Source organism: Callithrix jacchus, chromosome 11 (genome assembly GCF_049354715.1).
Source record: "Callithrix jacchus isolate 240 chromosome 11, calJac240_pri, whole genome shotgun sequence".
Lineage (NCBI taxonomy): Eukaryota > Metazoa > Chordata > Mammalia > Primates > Cebidae > Callithrix > Callithrix jacchus.
The window spans coordinates 109774424-109801166 of record NC_133512.1 but is presented as its reverse complement, the minus strand read 5'-3'; the positions used below and the strand labels follow the sequence as shown (position 1 = coordinate 109801166).

The following is a 26743-nucleotide window of genomic DNA, read 5'->3' as shown; positions in this document are numbered from 1 at the left end:
TAAACTACTTTGTGATCTGAAAATGGGACTGATAATAGAAATGTAGTGAGCACTGAATGAGACATACATAAGGTGGTTAGCACCTCCCTGGGAAATAACAAGTGGTCAAAAATAATACAGTTGTTGTTACTATTATCACCCTAGTGCTTCTGCAGTTTCCACAAGCCATATATATATATATATATATATATATTTTTTTTTTTTTTTTTTGAGACATTGTCTCACTCTGTCACCAGGTGCCAGGCTGGAGTGCAATGGCACAATCTTGGCTCACTGCAACCTCCGCCTCCCAGGTTCAAGCAATTCTCCTTCCTCAGCCTCCCAAGTAGCTGGAACTACAGGCACATGCCACCATGCCCAGCTAATTTTTGTATTTTCATAGAGATGGGGTTTCAACATGTTGGCCAGGATGGTCTCGATCTCTTGACCTTGTGATCTGCCTGCCTCAGCCTCCCAAAGTGCTGGGAGTACAGGCTTGAGCCACCATGCCCAGCCAAGCCTTATATTTTTTATTCAGTCCTAGATAATAATATCATAGCTAAAGCCAGAGATGCAGCTCGAATTAGCACTTAGTAGACAGCAAATCCTAGCAGAATGAGTATCTGTCAACATCAGTGGGGAGATAAGATTCAGTGGAATGTGCCTATGCACAGTCTTTTGGATAATAATGCAAGTAGGGATGATAAATGTTTGCAAGATTTTTTTACTTCTTAAAGATATTATGAATATAAATCCTAATTCATATTGAGACAAGATCCTTAAAGTTATATAATTATTCTACATTTTGTATCTTATAAATACCGTTTTCACTGACATTTCTCAGATAGTTAAGTGTAAGACTTGCCCCTTGTAACACTATGTAGAAACATCAATTTTTATAAATAATCGTAATTTAACCAGGCATTTGTGACTCATATAGAGTTGCCTTTATGAGATAGAAAAGCATAACTCTGTCTGCCTTTAACCCTTTAGCCCTGATTTAATAGTAATAATTACTTGTCTTAACTTCTTTCATGCAATTCTACCTGATCATAATCTGGATATAATGAAGTATGCTTCTAACTAATCTTTAATAGAACTCATTTGAACTGGCTCTTGTTTTATAGAGTTCTATTAAAATATGAATTTATAGTGTAAAAGACTATGAATTCACACTACGTATCTCTTCCTCCTCTTTGCAGCCCCAGCTCCTACAACAATGCCTGGCCCATGTTGTTTACAATAAATGTTTTTGAACTTTATGAGTAAATGAATGCAAAGAAATATAATTCCTCTGCAACTGTACATGGTTCTGATGCTTTCACACAGCTTGTCATTGGAGCATCTCTGAGCTGCTTTCTGGTGGCTTTTCCCTTTGTGAAAAAGGCATAACTCTGATTTGGTGGTCCATTTTTGTCCTTTGATTTCTGGATCAGGAAGCAAATTCATGTTGAATTATGCTCCCACTTTTTATCTCTAGTAGAATCTACACAAATAAAAAGACAGAAGAAAGAACCTACAAATGATAAATGTCCCCTTCAAAAAGGTAAATAAACCATTTCAGAACTACCTGCTCTTTTTTTTTTGAGACGGAGTTTCGCTCTTGTTACCCAGGCTGCAGTGCAATGGTGCAATCTCGGCTTACCGCAACCTCCACCTCCTGGGTTCAGACAATTCTCCTGCCTCAGCCTCCTGAGTAGCTGGGATTACAGGCACGCACCACCATGCCCAGCTAATTTTTTGTATTTTTAGTAGAGACGGGGTTTCACCATGTTGACCAGGATGGTCTCGATCTGTTGACCTCGTGATCCACCCACCTCGGCCTCCCAAAGTGCTGGGATTACAGGCTTGAGCCACCGCGCCCGGCCCACTACCTGCTCTTCAATTAAACAATGGTGAACTGCAAACATATATCATCACATTATTCTATCGGCTATCAAGCTGGGCCTTACTTTTTTATTTTAAATTTTGATGGGTACAGAGTAGTTATATATATTTATGACATAGATGAGATGGTTTGATACAGGCATGCAATGCGTAATAATCACATCATGGAGAATGAGTTATTAATCCCCTCAAGCAATTATCCTTTGTGTTATAAACAATCCAATTACTTTTTTTTTTTTTTTGAGATGGAGACTCACTCTGTCACCCAGGCTGGAGTGCAATGGCAGGCTCTGGGCTCACTGCAACCTCTGCCTCCCAGGATCAAGCAATTATCCTGCCTCAGCTTTCCAAGTAGTTGGGATTACAGGCACACAGCACCACAACTGGCTGATTTTTGTATTTGTAGTAGAGACGGGGTTTCACCATATTGGTCAGCCTGGTCTTGGACTCCTGACCTCGTGATCTGCCAGCCTCAGCCTCCCAAAGTACAAAGTACTGGGATTACAGGCGTGTGCCACCACATCTGGCCTAAACAATTCAATTACGCTCTTTAGTTATTTTTAAATGTACAATTATTATTGACTATAGCCACTCTGTTGTGCTATCAAACAGCAGACCTTAGTCATTCTATTTTTTTTCTTTGTACCCATGAAGCATCCCCATCTCCCCCAAATTAGCCTTCCCAGCCTCTGGTAACCATCCGTCTATACTCTATGTCCATAAGTTTAATTGTTTTGATTTTTAGATCCCACAAATAAGTGAGAACATACATTGCCTGCCTTTCTGTGCCTAGCTGATTTCACTTAACATAATGATCTCCATCCAGTTCTATCCACGTTGTTGCAAACAACGGGATTTCATTCTTTTTATGACCAAATAGTACTCCATTGTGCATCTGCACCACATTTTCTTAATCCATTCATCTGTCCATGGACACTTAGGTTGTTTCCGAATCTTAGCGATTGTGAATAGTGCTGCAACAAACATGAGGGTACAGATATTTCTCCAACATACTGATTTCCTTTCTTATGGGTATATACCCAGCAGTAGGATTGCTGAAACATATGATAGCTCTACTTTTGGTTTTTTGAAGAGCCTCTAAATTGGTCTCCACAGTGGTTGTACTAAGTTACATTCCCAGCAACAGTGTAAGAGGGTCCCTTTTTCTCCACATCCTTGCAGCAGAGCCTTATTGAAATATTATCAGATTCAATGGCTTCCTTTGGCAACTTGCTGATAAAATGCTGAGGCCAGGTGTGGTGGCTCACACCTGTAATCCCAGCACTTTGGGAGGCTGAGGCAGGAGGATCACCTGAAGTCAGGAGTTTGAGACCATTCTGCCCAACATGGTGAAACCCTGACTCTACTAAAAACACAAAAAATTAGCCGGGCATGGTGGCAAGTGGCTGTAATCCCAGCTACTTGGGAAGCTGAGGCAGAAGAATCGTGAAGGTGGAGGTTGCAGTGAGCTGAGATCGCACCATTGCACTCCAGCCTGGGTGACAAAAGTGAAACACCATCTCAAAAAATAAAATAAAATATAAAATGCTCAGTGGGAGGGGGAGGTGGGGAGGGATTGCCAGGGGAGAAATACCAAATGTGGGTGAAGGGGAGAAAGCAAACAAAACACACTGCCCTGTGTGTACCTATGCAACTGTATTGCATGCTCTGCACATGTACCCCAAAACCTAAAATGCAATAAAAAAAAAAAGAATAAAAAAAATATATATATAAAATGCTGAAACATATCCTGGTACATCTTTGAAATGTCACTGACAATAACCTTTCCAAAAACATATCCAAAAAGACCTCTTTAAATTGAACAATAAAACCAAATTGAATCAAAGCTTCTGAACAGAGATTTAAAATGAATTTCTGACACCTGCCAAGCTCAGACAGAATCTTAATAATTCATTTATCCTCTGCCTGGAGTAGGAAACAATGCCTTGGAAATCTGAAATAAATTGCACAGAAGTTTTGGATTCTTAAACCAAGCATAAACCAAAATCACATTAGCAGTAGTCATGAGCTCCCACTGCCCAACATGTTTTCCTGGAAAAAGCACCTTTGGAGGTTATTAATTCTTTTTTGATGGAAGTTAAGTAACATATCGTATTACCTCCTCTAAGACATTCATTTCAGAGAAGGTAATACAATATGTTACAGCTTACAAATTCTTTGAGACCGTTATTCTTCCAGCCCTTCTTATAAGATCATGGAAGCATTATAGAGTCAAAAGCAATCTCCGATCTCATCTAATTCAATATTTGCTATTCCTTCTGATTCTATACGCCCCTAGGACTGCGTCTGCAAATGTCTATTCTAAGTCTCTGCTTGATCCTCATCCAGCAGAAAGATGCTAATGGAAGAGGCTTAGTCTTTGTTCAGGCTTCTTTAAGCATTTGCAAATTCTCCCTGCAGTCTAACTCTTCCTCTCCATAGTCTCTGTTTATTAGCCCACCTACCACCATTTTTAGGACATTTACTTTTAAGTTACAAAAATAATCAGTCACATGGACTAATGCCGAAAGAGTACAAATCTGAAGCACCAAAGCTAGATGCATATCAAAGAAATATTTGCTGCCTTAAAAGCTAAAATATTACAAACAGACTATAAGTATCAAACCTCAATAAATTTTTATGACATTGGCTGAAACAAAAATTATTTTAATTTTCTGAAGATCTTCAAAGTCACATTGTAATTAAAATTTTAAAGCTTCCATGGAAATTTATATTAAATGTCTGTGCTGGGGGTGCGTGAATGATGAGAAATTACTTAATGGGTACAACAGATGCTATTTTGGTGATAGATATCCTAAAAGGTCTGATTCACCACTATGTAATCTATTCATGTAACAAAATTACACTTGTACTCCATGCACTTATAAAAATTTTAGAAAATGAAAAAGAGCCTATGCCCAAATGTATAGTAAATGAATATGCAGTTGAGTGGAATTACCACAATTCTAGATTGTGTTTTCTGTTCAGTGTCTTGTTGATGGTATGTAAAGGGAAGCAAAGTTGGAGAACAAGCAAGAAGTGGCATCACTCAGTGCCACTGCAGAGCAGGATGACAAGTATAGCAGTTTCATCATTTTGCTTTAAAGGCAAATAAACAGACTAACAACCTTGAAAGACATTTCAAATTATTCTAGCCACCTGTTGCCTTTTGTAGCAGTGAATGCCATCATTGTTACTGGCTCATTGATCTTATTCTGGAATTTTATGTGGAGCCATCCCTACATACACATTATGACTTTTTTGGTTTTTTGGTTTTTTTTTTTTTGAGATGAAGTTTTGCTCTTGTCACCCAGGTTGGAGTGCAATGGCACGACGTCAGCTCACTGCAACATTCGCCTCCTGGGTTCAAGTGATTCTCCTGCCTCAGCCTCTCATCCAAGCACTCCTGGGATCACAGGAGTACGCCACCATGCCCAGCTAATTATGTATTTTTAGTAGCGATGGGGTTTCACCATGTTGGTCAGGCTGGTCTCAAACTCCTGACCTCAGGTGATCCACCTGCCTTGGCCTCCCAAAGTGCTGGGATTACAGGTGCTAGTCACTTCACCCGGCCATGTTATAACTTTTTTTTTTTTTTTTTTTTTTGAGACTGAGTTTCGCTCGTTACCCAGGCTGGAGTGAAATGGCGCGATCTCGGCTCACTGCAAACTCTACCTCCTGGGTTCAGGCAATTCTCCTGCCTCAGCCTCCTGAGTAGCTGGGATTACAGGCATGCGCCACCATGCCCAGCTAATTTTTTTTGTATTTTTAGTAGAGAAGGGGTTTCACAATGTTGACCAGTATGGTCTCGATCTCTTGACCTCATGATCCACCCACCTCGGCCTCCCAAAGTGCTGGGATTACAGACGTGAGCCACCACACCCAGCCCCCATGTTATAACTTTTTATTGCCAGAGTCACAGATTTATTTTTTAAGCCACTGAGCCATTCATTGCCCCAGAACCTCAAAGTTCCCTCTCTAAAAGATTACACAATACTGTTACTTTCTCCTTTCCCTTTATTCACGCATATTAAATTCACCTGACTTCATGTTTCCGTAGCATTCCACACTGCGGTTAACTCCCTGCTTCCTGAAGCTCTTTACTTTTGGAATTCAGTTCAAAACACTCTTCTGGTTCCCAACGAAGTTTCCAGAAGCTCCTTCTTTCTGTCTGCTGCAATTTATCCTCCTCCAAATGCCTTTCAAATACATATGCTTCTTTGTTCCTTCCACCAAAACCCCTTCAGACCAAGCTACTATCATCTTGCACCTAGACTAACTGGGTTCCCTGCATCCAAAAATTTCATCACACTGCACACTGTTTAAAACAGAAATGTAATCATGATACAATTTTGTTCTCCCCATTAAATCATGAGCTCTTCGAGGACAGAATGCCCAACTATATTTATCTTTAAATCGTCCATACATATGTTTAATATGAGGCTTCCAATATGTGTTAAATTACTGCTCCCCATATGGACTTCCTAAATTTGCAATGAGAAAAATTCTTTTTTCTGACAACTGGCTACATTCTTCATCACACCTAATCGTGTGTGATTAGGCCAAAATAATCGGACAGAATGGAGACCGCTCAAAAGAACTTGGTTCAAAGGAAAAACCCACTCCCACAACTAAAACCAAAGAAAAAGAAATAGTATCAATGATTATGCATTACATTATTGCTGCACTACCTTCAGGTATGGAGGTGAGCCTCTGACTTGCCCCTGCTTAATACAAAAGAGAAGAATTTATACTTAAGATTAGATATGATTACAAATGTAAGTCTCCTGAGAATGGAGTCTTCTGCCCTGATATTTGATGAACTTGCAACTAGAGATGACAACCTTTAAGACAGTCTTTTAAGGTAGGAGTTTTAGACTTTAAGTTTCCACATACACTCTTTTTATATTCTTTTAAGCTTAGGGAGTATAAAAGTTGGACAAATATCCTAATAAAAGGCAAAGGAGATGTAAATACCACAGGAAATAGAAATGAATGAAAATTAAACAGTTGAGGTAACATGAATTCTCATAGAAGAATTCTGCAAATTCCAACTGTTGAGATAAAGAAAAATTAAGAACAGTTAGAATGGGAAACAAGTAAAAACTCAAGCCCTCATCATCAGGCCAAAATCATTTCCACTTTAAGAAGTAGATCCATGTAATGAAGGTTTCCTGGTTATTAAAAGTGATTAAAGATTCCATCACAAAACACTAATATGAATTACTTTTAATATCACAGCCTGTGATCAATGGTACTAAATGGAATTCTCATGGCATAGAGAATTCTTTTTCTGCTGATTGTAGGGAGGGCCTTTCATCACTATATATTAGTGGAGCAAGGAGCAGTTGGGCATGAACCAATGAGACATAACAAGACGATGTTACTCCTAAGCCGTCAAAATTAATTTAGATCTCATGTACTCAGGAAGACAGACTTTTCCTGCTTCAGCTTTCAGTTTCTATATATCAGTGGGATCTCTTAAACTTAACTGTTGTTTAAAATTCTAAAAATCTTCCCTGGGATTTGCAATCACAAACTGTTCTATTTTCCTGTTCTTATGTGCAACTGATAAACAAATTTACTTTCTTTGCTAGAAAAGAATGTGAATGAAGTGTTATAATCTGCATATTTTAAAAACATCATTTCACAGAAGAAAACACTTGTGGCCTTTCATACCATGAAGAACACTGAAACTAGCTTTTACCTACTGGGATAGTTACTTACTTATTAGTAACTCTAAGTACTTTAACGAATTAAGTGGTGGTATTTGAGTGTCTATGTGTAAATAGCCAAAGTAGACTACACATAATCTTTAAATATTGAGCATATTTCATCTACAAACCAATAGAAAAAAATCAAAGATTCAAAATTCGTTATAAATAAAAATATCCAAAAAAGCAGTAGCCAAAATTCATGAAGCAATGATGAAGTGAAAACAGATGTGGCTATCTTAAAATGGGGAAGTCGTATAACCCAATTAGGTATATAAAGAGTGGAATGTATGAACTACAAGAAGCATTACTACCAAAAAGCTACTCTGCAGATTGTGTGGTAGCAAATCCGCATTTCTAGGCAACAGGCTCAGTCAGGGGAAGAGTCCATGCTTTGTTTTTACAAAGGAGTTAAAAATTAAGGACTAGCCTGATAACAAGTGGTATTACAATAAAGGCATTTTCTTAAATGGTTTTAGCCTTTCACATGAAACAATTTATGAAATAATGTGTATACTTTCCTAAAATCTGAGTATCAGACAAAAAATTAGTGCAGAATTGTTTTTTTTTTTTTTTCATAATTAGCTGGTAATTAATATTTTACCTGGCCTTGACAATTTTTTTTTCTTTCCAGGTTGACAATTGCTTGCCAAGGTTCTGAATCCTCGGCAAGAATGACACATGTAGTGGGGAGCTACATTCGTCTCCGGAGACACATGCCCCATAACTCTATTCATCAATCTACAGCTGGTGGGAAATTCAGCCCCTATTAGTAGCTCAGATGTGTTCCCACCAGCCCAAGTTTTCTTGCTGGAAATCCAAGAAGGAAGAATTGAGAGTCCTCTAAACCTGACCCTTCTTCCTTTCCAATTCAGCCCATTAAGCCAGATGGGAGGAACCCTTTCATTACCCTTCTCTAATTCCTGATCCAATGACTGAGGGATTTTATAAACTACTCTTATTTTTTGGAAACATTCTTCTTGTCTTTGAAAAAATGACAGAATAAAGACATTTCTAGGACAGAACTTACAATCACACAATAATTATGTCAATATAACAATTACTGACAAAAATAACTTTTACAAAATTTGATACTAAGATTGAGAAAAAGAGTTCCCTAGAATATACTTTTATGGGTGTACTAATGGGGCATTTGGGGCCAGGTAGAGTGGCACCTATAATCTCAGCGCTTTGGGAGGATCACTTGAGCTCAGGAGTTTGTGAGACTAGCCTGAAAACATAGTGAGGTCATCTCTAAACAATTTTTTTTCAAAGTCTTTGTTATTGTGAACAGTGCTGCAGTAAACATACATGTGCATGTGTCTTTATAGTAGAATGATTTGTAATCCTTTGGGTATATAGCCAAATGCCCATCAATGATAGACTGGATAAAGAAAATGTGGTACATATACACCCTGGAATACTATGCAGCCATAAAAAAGGATGAGTTTATATCCTTTGCAGGGACATGAATGAAGCTGGAAACCATCATTCTCAGCCAACTAACAGAGGAACAGAAAACCAAACACCATATGTTCTCACTTATCAGTCGGAGTTGAACAATGGGGACACATTGACATAGGAAGGGGAACATCACAGGCTGGGGCCTGTCAGTGGGTGGGGAGTTAAAGGAGGAATAGCATTAGGAGAAATACCTAAGATAGGTGACAGATTGATGGGTGCAGCAAACCACGATGGCATGTGTGTACCTATGTAACAAACCTGCACATGTATCCCAGAACTTAAAGTATAATTTAAAAAGAAAAATAAATAAATAAATAAACAAACAGACATGGCGGCATACACCTGTTATCTTAGCTACTCAGGAGGCTGAGTTGGGAAGATTACTTGAGCCCAGGAGTTCAAGGTTGCACTGAACTATAATAGTGCCACCACACTCCAGCCTAGCCACAGAGTAAGAGCCTGTCTCAGAAAAATAATAATAAAAGTAAATAAGTAACTACAATAAATTACCTGATTGAAGAAAAAACAAACACAAAGTAATTGGTTAGATATTTTGATGCCACCAATGCTAAAACCAATGAAAAAGAAAGAAAATAATGGTTTTATTGATAATATCATAAAAGAATGTGAAAATCATTTGGGGTACCTTTGCTTGTTCCGTTTCTTTCTCTCCTCTCACTTACCACATTGAAGTAGGTCAACTCTCTATCAAAGGCAGCAATCTAACATATTGATAATACAAGAATCTTTACTCAAAAAACATATTTGTTTTACTTTTCCTGGACAACAAAATAACATCAGGCCAAATGACATAATCACATCTCAATTAGAGGACATAAACCACCTTTCTTAAGAGCAGTAAGGTCTAAGTGATTACTTTTTCAAAATAAATACAACTATAGGTCCTTGCAATATATCACAAGTCTGAAAAGCTTTGGCTTTTTTGTTCCATTTGTAATTCTTCCAAAGGTACTTTCATTTTAATTAATTTATCTTTTTTCTTAATTTTTATAATGGCCCAAGATGAAAAGTATTTTTATTTCAGTCAAATACCTGAGCTATAACTTTGGAACTTGGTGAATTCATTCACAGAATTTCATTTTTTGACACAAAATGTGATGAGTTCTAGCGATTACTTAAATGTAGCATCAACAAGTACTTTCTTTTTATGCCTTTAAAATGTACTCTCTTTTCATTTCCTGTAAGTGTTTCGGGGTGTTATGACAGACCAGGAAAACCCAATTGAATTTGTATAATTAAACTGAAGCCCTCCTACAAATGAAATGCACCTTGCACTTCATTACCACGTCAGCAAAGTAATCCAAACTAAATACACTCTTGGAATGCTCAAAACAAACATCTAGGTTTCTTTGTTGATATTGTCAGTTATTATGCTAGTACTGGGGCAAAAATTGAAATGTGTCTTTTTCCCTCTTGAATGCAGTAAATTCATTAATAGCAATGCAGTTATAATGGTTAATCCAAGAATATTTGGGTTGTTTTGCTTTGCTCTGTTTTCTGGGTGGAAAGTCCATTTTTAAATAAATATTTTACTCACAAAGACTAACAAAAGTATTCTTTTTCCTTCCCATTGATAGTCTGTATTTATTGCTATAGATGTTTTCTTTTTTCTTTTATTTTTATTGAGATGGAGTTTCACTCTTGTTACCCAGGCTGGAGTGCAATGGCGCAATCTCGTCTCACCGCAACCTCCGCCTCCTGGGTTCAAGCATTTCTCCTGCCTCAGCCTCCCAAGTAGCTGGGATTACATGCGCGTGCCACCATGCCCAGCTAATTTTTTTTGTATTTTTAGTAAAGACGGGGTTTCACCATGTTGACCAGGATGGTCTCAATCTCCTGACCTTGTGATCCACCTGCCTCGGCCTCCCAAAGTGCTGGGATTATAGGCGTGAGCCACCACGCCCGGCCTTCTGTAGATGTTTTCATTATGATCATGCTTTAGGAATTCAGATTTGGACAAAAATTTAAAGTGTATATTGTTTAACCACCTTATTTTATAGAAAATAAATTTGGGCCCAGAGATGTCAATAACCTTGTTATATCTGTATAACATGAAAAATATGCTATAAATAAAAGGGCAATGTTCTTCAGCCCTTCTTCCACTCTTTAATAAAAAATATTTTAAATAATTAAACTATTTATACAAATAATATACACAAAGTTTAGTCTTCAGAGGGTGACATGAAAAGAAATATAACTAAAATTCAATCAAATTTATCCAGGATGGTGCTGTTATATACTGAGTTGTCTGTCCCCAAAATTGGTAAGTTCAAATTCTAACCCCTAGCACTTCAGAATGTGACTGTATTTGGAGACTGTCTTTAAAGAGGTAATTAAGTTTAAATGAAGTCGTTAGAGCCTAATCCAACATGACTAGTGTCCTTTATATAAAGAGGGAATTTGGACATAGACATATAATGAGGAAAGATCATATGAAGACATAAGAAGATAGCATCTACAAGACAAGGAGAGAGGCTTCAGAAGAAACCGACCCTGCCGACGCCTTCATTCGGACTTCCAGCCTCCAGAACTGTAAGAACAAATTTCTGTTGCTTTAGCCACCTGCTCTGTGGTGCTTTGTTATGGCAGTCCTAGCAAACTCATACAGACAGCTACTAAAAAGATGCACTAAAAGACCTAACACGTTTTGTTCTAATCCCACAACTAGTGTTTATAAAAAGACACATAATGGAAGCATGAGTGAAATCTGACTTTTAATTTTCAAAAATTCCAATCTGGCTTGGAAATCTCTGCCAGTTTGATATCCCGTCCTAGCCATTCAAATCCTAATTTTCACTTATCTATTGAAAACACAGAAAAATCTAAAAAACAAATGTTGTATTTGTTGGACTAGTTTTATCTCTAAAGTCAGATTTTTATTTTAGAAAATTATTTTTATTTTAAAAAAATGCATACATTTTCTCCCTCCTTTCCCTGCCCAATATACCTGGCATATGTACTATACCCAAACCTTCCTGCAAACTCTCTCCTTCACCTCCAAGTCTGACTTCTACAGGAGCTCCCTTATTCCCTGCACACTCAAGGCAACAAAACCTGCAATAAATATCCGCTGCACTTTTGAAGTAACCTTTACTACATGAAAACTGCTGAGTGGTAAGACTATTTCTACACCTATGAGGACATGAATAATTCATCTCTAAAAATAAATTTGAAAAGCCACAAGAAAGAATGTTAAATGTTGAGGGGGCCCTAAGTGTATTGCGCCTTTATGTAAGTGAACTGATTGCGAAGCTCTGGGTTGATTGTTACTAATATAAGAACACAGAATAATTCCTCCACTGTGGATGTCAGCATGACGCTTCCTGATAAGCCTATTTCTCAGTTCAAACACCACTCCTTACAATTCTAAACGGCTCTTCAAATTATTTAGTGGTGCTATTTTTAGCTGGAATTTGTCATTCCGAAATTTCATTATAACAACACTTGAACTATAAACCTATGACACCAAAGATTCACACATTTGCAACACTCAGAATTGAATTCTGTTATTATTTATAACCAAACTTCCTTTAAAAGTTTACATAATATGGTTTAATTAAAATATATCATATAGATGAAAATACCTATATACTCACAAGAAAATGACCAGAAGTTATACTGACAGCAGAGTTCAATGCCTTAAATGCTATCTTCAAAGCAGACAGCCCTGGCTTTTGATGTTAACTTTATTAATGTATAGCATGCAATCATAGGCAAGTTTTCTACCATTTCTTGGTCTCTGTCTTCTCATTGAGGGGATGAGACTAGTGGCAATTGTGACCTTAGAAGTTAGTAGGGTGTTAAATTTGATCACAGAGCAAGGTGCTTAAGTACATATTACCATATTACCTCTCTGGCTAAATGTAAAAACACACTTCGGTTCTTGCTGACAGCAAGATGAGATATGAAGTATGCTTACCAAGGCAGAACAGGGCCTGGCCCGCCTACCCAGTACTCAGAACCAAGGACAACCCTGTCAAGCCCCACAGCAAGTCTCATCCACTTCACGCTACAGATATTTTGGAGGACAGATTTTCATATGATTCTAAGTTCATGCTTTGAATTTTACCATAACAGAACTTCAAAGCTGATAGAAACTCCAAGTGACAACTTCATTTTTTTAATATCTGAAAAACTGAAATGCAAAAGGCTAATACCATACATAGCCTATGTTACACAGATAAATGCAGGATTCCCTCAGATACTCAAATCAGAAGGATGTTAGCATAAGGAAAAAGGGGTTGCAGAATAAGGAGGAAGATGCTCCAGCTACAGACACACGGGCTGCGTCCACTGCCCCTTTTCTTTGTGTCACTTGACCTCTCTGAGGGACTGGAAGCCCAGGCAGAGTGAGGAAACTCATGGGAGAAATTCTCAGATGTCAGGGAGAAAAAAAAAAAAAAATCCACGTTGCAGCCTGGATTCTCATGGAAATTGAGAGATAAAGTGTGGAAACTGGCATGAGCTAACCTCCAAGTAGTCGTCAATAATTTCTTTCCTTTGGAATTGTCCATTTGGGATGTCTGTTTTACAGAACTAGCAGGGAAGGGTGGCGTAAGAAGAGGAAAGAAGGGATGACATGATGGTATGACTGAAAGTCAAGAAACTGGATAGTCTGAAGTGAAATTACTAGTAAGATTACCCAGGAAATTCAGGAGCCAAGGGAGAGAGGGGAAGGAAGAAGTGACAATAGGCAAAGTTTAGCAGCTTCCTTTGCTCAAAAGTTTAGAGAGCAAATAGCTCTGCTTTCCAGATAGCCTGAAGCTAACTCTTATACTTCACTATCTGACTCTAAGATTCAACAAATGGCATGTCTTTTAATTCTAGGATCGTAGTAATTCTCTCCATTATTTCAAAAATATGAAGTGTTTTGCTTTGTGTTTTGCTTTTTTTTCCTCTTTTTAGAAATACTCCCCATTCACGGAAATCCATCAGTAAATACAGAAATCTGAAAGAAAAGTATTGATAACCCTACCATACAATTCAGAGATAATCACCTAGGGATACAATAATAATAACAAAAGCATGACCAGCAAACTTAATCACAACATTTGAAGTACTTAGGCTGTTTTGGTACCCGCAAAATTGGTTTTGGGGTCCAGGAGCTATGATTCAAAAACTATAATTCATGAGTCAAAATCTGGACAGATTTCTGCCCCAGACATGAGGCACATTTCTAGAGGCTCCACTGGCCCGTGAGTGTGATTCATTGTGAGACTCTCATGAAGGTTGTGTATTAGCCACCAGCAGCTTAATTCATCGAGGTGAACCATATCTGATGGATCATCTCAGCCACTTAGGCGGTAAGCCTTACAGTTTACAAAGCCATGTATACAAATTTCCACTTTGGCATCATTTTTGTTACTTCCTTATAGAGTTCAGGTTGTGGCACTTTATAAAGAGAGAAAAGGAAAAGAAAAAGCGTTCCGAATAACACAAATCATGTCTTATTTTCTGACTAAAGGGCCAGCACTAAGTAAATAGAATAAAAAGACCTTTCATAATATATTATACAAACTCAAGTGAATGTTAGAACAAAAGTTATGATGTGACAAGTTGTAAAAGAGAATTACAGAATTTTAGAAAGCCTTTCAAAGGATCTTCTAGTTTACTTCTCTGGCTAGAGGCATGCAAACGTTTAACCACCTATGGCTGATTTATGTTTTCTTCAATTGTGAAGATCAAATGTTCTTTGCTCTGTCTTGGTAGTTTTATAACAATAAAATTCTTAAACTCAACCCAAAACAGAACCATAAAAAAATTTGATATATCAAAAATATTTCCTTTTCATTTAAAAAACTCCCTTTCTTCTTGGAACAAAAATCAATTTACTTTCATCCTTACCAAGAAGCCTTCATTTATCACAAGCAATTTTGGAATGTTGAGTCATATTCAGCAGTCAAATATGACAATTCGTTCTTTTTTCATGAATCTCTTTCTAACTTTTCTTTGCCCAAGGTAATAAGCAGACCCACACAACTTAGCATTGGGACATATCCTGTTTATGTTTAAATTGTAACTGCTGTGCAAGATGGTATACTATACTTAACGTATGTTGGTTGTAGTTCAAAACGCACTGGCCTTGCAGAGCTGTTTTGCCGAGTTTAGCCATGGTACTCACTGAGTCACCGCAATAGGTAAGAAGGAATTATGTCCAATAGTTCTTTGCTTCAAAAATCTGGAGAGACAATGCTGTCTTGGTGAAGGTGGGTCAGTACACAGGATTATTTCTTCCCCACTGAATGCAGCTATATAATGTGGACAGGATTCATAAAGCAGCTATTTGAGAACTTTGAAAAGTAAATAATAGCAATAGATTGGCAAAGAACACCAGAATTTAAGGTATTATCAAACTAGCACTAAACTCCCTAATCCCTTTCCCTCCAATAAGCTCTGTCCTGGACTCCAGGCAGCACGAAGCCCAAAAGGAGGCACCAGGTGAAGGCAGAAAGAGCTCAAGGAAAATGCCTATGCTCCGGCTCCAAGAAAAGAAGGAACTCTGAATGCTGAAGAAATCAAAAAGCTTCTCCCTTTTCTTTATTTCCTCCTCCGTTTTCTCCCACTACACCACTACACAGGCCTTTTTACTTTTCTGGTAGTAGCAATGACAAAGGCCTTCAGGCACCTAAAATTAGGAGGAAGGAAGGCTTCCTCTCTAATCACAGGAGCTATGATGCCAAGAGAGTGGCTTCTTTTTCTTTCTGTCATCATTGCTTGGCCCTAGACATGCACACAGTTGCATGCAGTATGCAGCAGGGCGAGGTAACTAAAACCTTAGCTTTCTGGCACAACAACCAAACAAAGGAAGCCCCACAAAACCAGAAAAGTACCAGGGATGATAGCAGAGAGGAAGCGACTCAGAAAACAACTCCATAAACTTGCTTATGAACTCTCAGGGGTTTATATCCAGGCTGAAAATACATGAATCTAGCCATAAACACCATACCATAGACTTTAGGAACTGAACTACAGGGTAGGCTTCCACCCAGGTCCCATACTGGCAACTCAGTTGTTCATATTCCAGACAGATAAGAATAGCAATGCAAAGACTTTGGAAACAAAACTAACATTGTAACCACAACCCTATAAAGATTAATCAAACTTGTGGCCTGAACTTGAGTCAATTGCCCACTGAAGCAAATAAATAAAAGATTCCACTTTTTAAAAATGGGGAAAATAGAGCAAAATAAACCCAAAGCAAGCAGAAGGAAGGAATAAAGGACAGAAATCAATATAATTGCAAATTGAAAAACAATAAAGAAAATTAGTAAAACAAAAGCCAATTATTCAAAGAAGTCAATAAAATGGATAGACTTCTACCAAGATTGACAACACACAAAAAAAAAGATACAGGATACTACTATCAGGAATAAAAGAGGACTTGCACCACAGACATGAAAGAGAGAAGGAAACACTAGCAACAATTCTGCATACATTAGTCAACAATGTAGATGAATGGACCAATTCCTCAAACACTTTGTGCAACTATAAGACAACAAAAACTCATTCATGGTGAAATAGATAACCTGAGTAGTGGTACAACTCCTAAAGGAATTGGATTTATAGTTTACAAAGAGGAAAAAATCTTGAGGTCCAGATGGCTTCACTGGTAAATTCTAACAAACATGTAAAGAACCAATAATGCCCTAATCTCCAGATATGCTGACAAAACACTTCAACAAAAATTATACAACTAATAATCAATCTAATGGTGAAAGGCAGAATGATTTCTCCCTAATATCAGAAGCAAAGCAAGGAAGGAAACTCTCATCACTCATATTCAACCTTGTACTCTAAATCCTAGCCAGGACAACAATGCAAAAGCAAGAAAAGGCATATGGATTAGAAAGAAAGGAATAAAACTATTTTTATTCACAGACATGCTGGACTATGTGGAAAATCCTGAGGATGCTACCAAACTCCTAGAACTAAAAATGAATTTAGTAAGACCAGTAGGCTACAAAGTCAACACATGAATCTATAGTACTTCAAAAATTAACCATGCACGGTAGCACATGCCTGTAGCCCCAGCTACTTGGGAGGCTGAGGTGGGAAGATTGCTTGAATCCAGGAAGCAGAGGTTGCAGTGAGCTGAAGTCGCACCACTGCACTCCAGCCTGGGTGACAGAGTGAGACCCTGTCTCAAAAGAAAAAAGAATCCATAGAATTTCTATATACTAACAATGAGCAACAGAAACAAACATTTTAAAAACACACCAAAAAATACCATTTACAATAACTCTAGAAACATTAAATACTCAGGAAAAAAATCTAACAATGTATGTACAAAATCTTTATGCAGAAAACTACCAAGCAACTATGGACAAAATAAAATAAATGAAGAAACATAAAGAATTTATGAATCGAGAGTCTCAACACAGAAAAGATGTCAACACTCCCCAAGTTGTTCTATAGACTCAATATCATTCTAGTCGTCCAAGTGCTAGCAGAATTTGGGGAGACATAGGCAAGCTGATTCTAAAAATGTATATGGGAAGACAAAGGAACTCAAATAGCTACGACAGTGTTGACAATGAAGAATAAATCTGGAGGAATAACACAACCAGATTTTAAGAGTTATTATAAAGATACAATAATAGAAAGAATACGGCACAGGCAAAGCCATAAACCATAGGTCAATGGCACAGAATAGGGTCTAGATTAGATCTGTGCATGTGTGTGTGTGTAGGTGTGTGTGTACAATCAGCTCTCCATTTCTATGGGTTCTGCATCTGCAGATTCAACCAACCACAGATTGAAAATATTTTTTAAAAAAGGATGGTTTTGTCCATATTGAACATGTACAGACTATTTATTTTGCCATAATTCTCCAAATAATACAGTATACCAACTATTTACATAGCATTTGTTCTGTATTGGATGTTATAAGGAATCTAGAGATGATTTAAAATACATGAGAATATATACATAAGTTATATGCAACTACCGTATGAGGGACTTGAGCATCTGAGAATTTTGGTATCCACAAAGGCACTCTGAAAAGAATCCCCTATGGCTACTAAGGGATAACTGTATGTACATCCCATTGATCTTTGATAGAGTTGTAAAAGCAATTCAACAGAAAAGGATAATCTTTTCACAAATGGTGCTGAAAGCACTGGACATTCATGTGTGAAAACATTAACCCTCAAGCTAAACAGTACATCTTATAGAAAAAAACTTATGACAGATCACAGAACTAAATGTAAAATAGAAAACCTTTAAAACTTTTGGGGAAAGCAAAGGAGAAAATATTCACAATCTAGAATTAGGCAAAGAGTACTTTAACATAATACTAAAACCACAGCTCTATAAAGAAAAAAAATGATCATCTGGATTCTGTCAAAAGGTTTTACTCTACAAAAGAGAGCATCAAGCGAATGAAAAGACAGGATATATACGAGGAGACAATGCCGGCAAAGCACACAAAGGTCTTGGATCCAGAATACATGAACTCTCAAAACTTACAGAAAGAAAACAAACAGCCCAATTAAAAAATGATCAAGGGCCGGGCGCGGTAGCTCAAGCCTGTAATCCCAGCACTTTGGGAGGCCGAGTTGGGTGGATCACGAGGTCAACAGATTGAGACCATCCTGGTCAACAAGGTGAAACCCATCTCTACTAAAAATATAAAAAATTAGGTGGTCATGGTGGCGTGTGCCTGTAGTCCCAGCTACTCAGGAGGCTGAGGCAAGATAATTGCCTGAACCCAGGAGGCGGAGGTTGCGGTGAGCCGAGATCGCACCATTGCACTCCAGCCTGGATAACAAGAGCGAAACTCCATCTCAAAAAAAAAAAAATGATCAAAAGACTTGGACATATGCTTCCCGCAAGAGTATACACTGGGTGGCAAATAAACACATAAAAAGATGTTCAACATTAGCCATTTGGGAAATGCAAATTAAAACTATGGATGTGATACCACTCTACTCCTATTACAATAATTAATATTCAAAAATGTTAAACATAAGTGCTGATAGGGAGATGGAGCAACTGGAATGATCATATATAGAAATGTAAAATGGTGTGACCACTCTGAATAACAGCTCGTCAGTTTCTTACGAAGGTGAACATACACTTACCATGTGACCCAGCAATCCCATTCCTAGGTGTTTAACCTAGAGACAGGAAACCTATGTTTACATAAAACCTGTTCATCAATGTTTATAGGAACTCTACTCATAATCACCCCAAACTGGAAGAATAACCCAGATATCTTTCAATGGGGGAGTGGGTAAACAAGCTAAAACATCCATACAATGAAAAACAGCTCAGCAATAAAAAGGAACAAATAATTGATATATGCAACAACTTGGATAAATCTCAGAGATGTCCTGTTTAGTCAAAGAAGCCAGCTACAATGGGCTACATATTGTATACTTCCATTTACATGGCATTCCTGAAAATACGAAACTCTAATGATCAGTGGTTGCTAAAGGCTGGGAGATGGGAGGGTGTGACCACAATGCGATACATCATGAGGAAGTTTTTTTGGGGGTGACAGATTGATCTACATCCTGACTATGGTGGTGGTTATATGAATCTTTATATGTCTTAAACTTTGTGAAACTGTACACCAGAAAAGTCAATTTTGTAGTATGTTAACTTTAAATATTGAAAATAAAAGCTAATATAACAAACATCCAATATAAAATCATTCATATGGATGGACAATCAGAATCTTTACTTGGTTGCTTGTCACATTGCACCATAATTGTGTCATAGGCAACACAACTGGGTCTGTTCCTGGTGTGTTCATTTCTCCAGGGCAGAAACCTTAGTTTCCTCATCTCTGCATCTCCAATATCCCACAGAGTATCTAGCAACTGAAGTAAATGCTCAATAATGTTTGTTGAAAGATGAAAGCAATGAATAAATTAGGTGTAAATGAAACACATGATCTCATTCTGATGGGGCAGAGCAGGAGGGCACCAGAACTAATGAGAGGTAGCTCCTAAAGGCTAAGAGAGTTCTAGAAAGACACATTCTGCAATTTCATACTTTTGGCATTAGCTGAGTAGGAGTTGCAGTTGTAGCATCTAGCCTGACTATTCGTGATTTACAAAATGTAGTCCATACATGTGACTTCCAATGAGGACTTTACTTCCTTATGAAGCCACTCAATTATAAAGAATTTATTAATTCATTAAGTTACCCTGTACAAGATTTGTGGGGAAATATTCTATTTGTTTTGTTTTGTCCTATTGGATGAGACCACTAAATACCATTGATTAAAATTCATCAATTCATATGTTGTCATATATGATCAAAACATAAAATTTCATTTTTCTTTGAATAAACCAGAAATTTTGCATATACATAAACATTAGTAGTATGCTGCAATTCCTAATAAGTCATGCATTTCATTGTTACCACCATGTACTCCATCCCAAGAGAAAAAGTCATCTGAAAGCTAGAGAGAAAAAAAAGATTACTTCAAGCTGCTTCAAGGAAGCAACAATTGCTTCAAGAGCAGCATAAGAGAGGGTTCTCCCAAAGAAAAAATCATCTGTAAAACAAGAATTGTTCTGTGCAGAGAATGGCTGATCAGATAGCAACCCCCCTCCCCAAAATATATATAGATTATTTCGCTTCATGATACTGGGGCTTCTAACTTTCACAGGTTCAAAGCAATGTTACCATGGTGTTTTCAACATTGCTAAAATCAGCAGACACTAGTGTGAGATAAATCAAGGCTATCGTCACTACCATAATGTAAAATACACAAAAAGCACATGATGTACTTGAACTTTTCTCTACATTCCTTGCTATATTTCATAAAGTTTTATTATCTGATTTTTAAAATAATATCGTGATTTAATGTTTATCATACAATTGTTTTATCTATAGGTAGAAAATCTGACATGTAATATTGAATATATATCATATTTAGATATGAAATATTTTCAAATTAACATTCAAGTTTTAAAGTAATCACAATTTAGTGCCTGCTGCACCCTACAGAAACACGTATGCCAGTTTACTTTACTGTACGTAGCACACACATTTGTGAAATAGGAGATAAACAGTCCAATTTAAGATATATGACTAAAGTGTAAATACAACCAAAACTTAACCTATGAAAGAAACAAGATGATTATTATAGGCATTTCTCTGTTAACATTCTCAATTTTTTGGTCACAATGAATGGAGCCACTAAAAATAATGATTACTTGAACTTATTGAACTGGCCTATATAGAATACAGAATTCCACAATGTTCAAATTGGTAATTGAATGTCATTTTCTTATTGATTCTTTGACTGCTCAGGTGTAAGCTCCAGGAAGGTAGTGTCAGACACACAGCATAAAATAGTGTCTGACACAGAACCAGAGCAAAATAAAGGTTTTTGAATAAATACATATTTTAATGAATAAATAAATTAGTATCCATAAGATGAGAGTTGAAAGCAAGATTATATAACTGAACTTTAGGAATAGCTTTGTCATACATATCACCAGATGTTAGCTATTGTACAATTCTATTTAGACATGTATTCTTTTACGCGTTCATTCCAGCAAGAAAACCAATCAACCATGGTTTGACTTCAGAATACTTCATGTTAAAATCTGTGAAGAGAGCTGGGAACACAAGATTTATACAAAGGTATTGCCAATGATCTCAAATAGCCTAAGCCTAGTGTGTAAAATACACAAACACAGAGTTAATGTAATTAACACCAAATTAAACCTTGAGAAGCAATAGATACATGAATGATAAACTCCAATGAGGGTGCAATTAACTCTGACGGCAAGAATCAAAGAAGAATTCTTCAGAAAGGTAATCATTTAAGTGGGCCTTGAGAAATATACAGGATCCTGAGAGACGAAAGGCAGCAGACTATAAATTGTTAAGAACATGAACTCTGAAGCCAGACTGCCTGAGTTTGAATCCCACTCCATGATTTATTAACTGTGTGACCTTGGGCAAGTTACTTAACCTCTCTGTCTATCAGATTCCTCATGCATAGAATGGAGATAATTATACCACATATGGCCAAGGGTTGTTGGGAGAGTAAATTAATTAATATGTAAAGCATTTCTAACAGTCCCTGAAACCTAATAAATGCTAGACAAGCATATGTGATATGGAGAAAACAAAGGACAAAGTAGAGTCGACAACACAAAATAATTCTGAGCTGAAATGCTAAAAACATAATTTTCGTTATCACTATAAAAAAATAATACCCTGGACTACATTAAGCAAAAACTCCTAAATATACATAAAAACACATTTGCTATCTCAATGACAGTTTGGGGTCATTGAACTGTTGTAACTATATCTTCCAAAGCAGAAATATGCACATACACACACTCAAAACTTCACGCATAATCTTTAGGTTCCATCCAGAAATTGAGGGCTGCAGGCAATTCCTGGAGCTCATCTCTGAGCCATAAGTAATGACATGGTCTAATGGTATCATGCACTTTCCGTAAAAACCAATGCTTAGTATGGAATACTATACAACCCCAGGCAACCATGGGCCCATGGTTGTAACTCATCTAAAAATTAAAGTGTCTTATCTAAAGAATCTCATCTAAAAATCGCACTGTTAACTTAGAGGATGGAAGCACACAGAACATAACAAACTTCACAGCTCCATTTCAAATCAAAGAGGGCAACAGGAAGCAATTCTGGTAAGGTGGCTTCCTTACCTGAGGAACAGACCTGTGAAGGCAAGGGGCACAGGTAGTCCAACCCTGAGGAGATGAGGTTGGGGAGAAAATGTAGAAACAGAACAGCACTGTACTCACATGGTGAAGGAGCCAGGGGGAGCAGACACTCGCCGCAGGTCCGCAGTTTGCACCTGATGAATACTAGAGGCAGCAGGGAATGAGCAGCGAAGACAGAGTCAGCGACAGCGTGGACAGACAAGGAACAAGCCAGGGGAGAGAAAGAGAGACACACAAAATTTAAACAGAAATTAAATGAGCGCATCACCAAACAGCGAAGGAAAGGAAAAGGAAAACCAAGCCAGCCACAGAAATAATCCATAAAAAGCCGGTGATAGCAACGAAGCCAACAGGACACATGGAAGGCGCTGGTTCTAGGCAAGTCACAGACTGGAGCAGGGCCAGGCTGGGGTTGATGCGGGAGGGAAGGTTGGGGGAGTCAGGGGTGATGACCATGGCCTCCCTTGCTCAGGCCCATTAGGACACCCAAGGAGAGAAGGCACGCACTTACATATTGAGTGGTAGGCTGGCATGGTAAACTCATCTTTGTAAAGATTCAAGGTCAATTTAACCCTTTCATCACACAGCTTCAGGATTCCCCAGGCTTTATAGGAATACTCATCAAAAGACAATCATCTTAAAGAGAGTGTCTCAACAAAAACTTCAGTTTCCTTCAATTAAACAACAAAGGATTTTTAGAAATTCCAAAGGTAATACCAAGAAAGTCTAATTTTATGACCGTAATGCTGTCATTACACCCACATTCTGGGTAGAAAAAAATAACACCATAGATTACTCCCTTTTCTCCCTTCTTTTATAAAGGAGTCCCTTTTATAATAGAGTTTGTCTTTTCTAGCTATTACAAAAGACAAATGTATAATTTAAGAAACTAAACTCAAACTAAATCAAAATGTTCTGTTGATTTTACGTAATTATTCTCTCCACTCTCTTATTTAAAAAGTTTCATTATAACTGCAATAGACCTAGCTCCCCCGATCTCTCTGTGCTGCAGGATACATGACTTCTCACACAAAGTCACCCATGAGTTAACTCCAGCCCAAGACTCTCTCCATCTGTGTTATCTTCCAAGGACTATCATTTCCAACCAATAATACTTCTTAGCAGCCTAGGATGATGGATTCCAATTGCTCAGCTCAGAGCTTGCTGACTAGAAATCTGGCCATTGGACAAAATGATCATCTTTAACAATGTAGGCCTAATTACTAGTGAACTAAGGATAATATTATGTATCTATTGATAGTTCATTGAAGACCTCTCTAAACACCAGAGCAATTTTAACTTTCTGATCTCCTTCAATGGCACCTTTCAAATAAAGAATATAATCCAGTGTATTAGCTATCATGTTACTGGTATATGAATATGAACATAGATAAATCTCCTTATTACTTTTTTTTTTTTGAGGTGGAGTTTCGCTCTTGTTACCCAGGCTGGAGTGCAATGGTGTGATCTCAGCTCACTGCAACCTCTGCCTCGTGGGTTCAGGCAATTCTCCTGCCTCAGCCTCCTGTGTAGCTGGGATTACAGGCACGCGCCACCATGCCCAGCTAATTTTTTGTATTTTTACTAGAGATGGGGTTTCAACCATGTTGACCAGGATGGTCTCGATCTCTTGACCTCGTGATCCACCCACCTCAGCCTCCCAAAGTGCTGGGATTACAGGCGCGAGCCACTGCACCCAGCCTCCTTATTACTTTTTAAGGGGAAAGTATTTGCTGGAGCTCCTACTTTGTGTAGATTCCTATGCCACGATAAAATGGCATACGCTCCCACACAAATGAGGAACTTCTGAACACAGTGGGACCTGCCTTTTTAGCTTGTATAGAGTAATAGCAAATGGGATTATACACCAAGAAATATTTTTTAGAAAACATTATTTTTTCCTTTTGCATAAATGAAGATCTAGTGGCATCATGAAGGCCTATTGGTTAACTATTTCTCATGGAAATTCCTTCTATCCGTGTGGACCATAGCTGGAAATTATTAAATATATATCTTTCACTTATAAGACAATGTGATCAAAACACATTGGATATTATTTTTATATTCATGAAATTTTAGATTTATGTTAGAAAGCTATTTCTGAGGAACATAGCGGAGATAGCATTACAGAATGGATTCATGTGTGAGTCGCTGATGCAACATTCACATGTGTCTCCTGTGTCTCAGGAGCTATGACGAACACTGGGGATCCTAAGAGAAAAATCCTGGGGCCTCCCCACAGAGCAGAGAAGGGAGGAGTAAATAAATGATTACACTATTTTTAGTAAGTAGTGTAATGGAAATAGCCAAGAGCACCACTGAAGCATGTAAAGGTACATCTGAGAGCAAGAAGTATACAGAAAAGGCTTCTTAGGAAAAGTAGCATTTCATTAGGGCCCTAAGCTGTGAGCAAGAGTTAGCAGAAGATAAAGAGGTGCAGAGGCCACTGAAAGAGGAGGACCTGAGAGCAAAACCAGGGTGATGTAAGAGACAGGCTACTGTTCCAGAAACCGCAATCTTCTTTGGAAGAAAAAGCGATGAGAATGAAGAAGGCAGTGATCAAAAAGGTCTGCAAAGCTAAGGCACACAGGCTTGAGATTCTTTGATCAATCTAACTGGTCTATCAGAAGAAAGATTATGTGAAGGCAGCAAGGGTGGGAACAAGAAAGCAGTCAGAAGCATAATTTAGTAATGCTGCCGAGAGGTAACTCATACAACCTTTGAACTCTGGCTGCTTTACCAGTAGAGAGGATGGAAGGGATGGGAGTTAAAGACTTGGGAAGTAAATAGAAAATGGAGTTCAAAGAATGTGGCAGCTAGCCTGATGGATGTTGATGTGGTTTGGATGTGTGTCCCATCCAAATCTCATGTTGAAATGTAATCCCCGATGTTGTATGTGGGGCCTGGTCAGAAGTGTTTGGCTCATAGGGGCAGATCCCTCATAAACACCTGGTGCCCTTCTTGAGGTAATGAGGGAACTCCCACTCTGAGTTCCTGTGAGAACCAGTTGTTTAAATGAGTATGGTGCCTTCCCTCTGCCCTTGCTCTCTCTCTCACCATGTGATATGCCAGCTCTCCATTCACCTTCTGCCATTGACTGTAAACTTCCTGAAGCCTCACCAGAAGCCAAGCAGATGTTTGTCCCATGGTTGTACAGCTTATATAACTGTGAACCAAATAAAACTCTTTTCTTTATAAATTACCGAGCCTTGGCTGGGCAGTGACTGTAATCCCAGCATTTTGGAAGGCTGGAATTTACAGACACACCTGTAATCCCAGCATTTTGGAAGGCTGAGGCAGGCAGATCACTTGAGCCCAGGACTTTGAGACCCAGGACAACACGGTGAAACCCTGCCTCTACCAAAAATTAGCTGGCCATGGTGGCACACACCTGTAATCTCAGCTACTCTTGAAGCTGAGGCAGGAGAACCACTTGAAACCAGGAGGCAGAGTTTGCAGAGAGCCGAGATGATACCATGGCACTCCAGCCTGGGCAAAGTGCAAGATTCTGTCTCGATAAACAAATAAATATAAATAAATAAATTACCCAGCCTCAGGTATTTCTTCACAGCAATGCAAAAATGGACTAATACAGATGTGTAGAAGTAGAGGTGACTGAGAGAACCCCAGAGGCCAGCAACAGGACGAATGAGTGGATGGTAGTTTCATGTGTACACCTGTGAACGGAATGGGCTCACTGGATGGTGGGGTGGAAAAGCAAAGGAAATGAAGTTAATGAGCCCAGTTTCTAGCATGCAGTTTGTGGTTACTGTGAAACACTGAAGTAAAAATCTCAACTAACATCTTTGAATATGAGTCTCCAGTTTTCAGAAGAAAAGACTGGGCTGAAGACACAGATCTCAGAGAGAAAGGGCAGAAGCACCAGGAGCACTGGCATCTAAGTGGAAAGGAATAAGCTGTTAGGGCAGCCACAGCACTGAAGTCTCGAATATTCAGTTAACATACCGTGTGAAAGGAGCCTAATTTTTAAAGATGAATTAAACG

The 26743-nt window shown here is 38.1% G+C and overlaps 1 protein-coding gene across 17 annotated transcripts in view; it reads right to left on the bottom strand.

Annotated features, from left to right (window-relative positions):
- Window positions 1–26743, bottom strand: part of DGKI (diacylglycerol kinase iota) — a 448494-nt gene that overhangs the window by 133255 nt on the left and 288496 nt on the right. For 10 of the 17 annotated variants that reach the window (XM_035254659.3, XM_035254662.3, XM_035254660.3 and 7 more), the window contains one exon: window positions 22820–22882. The exons of the other annotated variants lie outside the window; for them this stretch is intronic. In XM_035254659.3, coding sequence (XP_035110550.1) covers window positions 22820–22882 — 63 coding nt within the window. The remainder of the gene's footprint in view (window positions 1–22819; window positions 22883–26743) is intronic. 17 annotated transcript variants of the gene reach the window in all.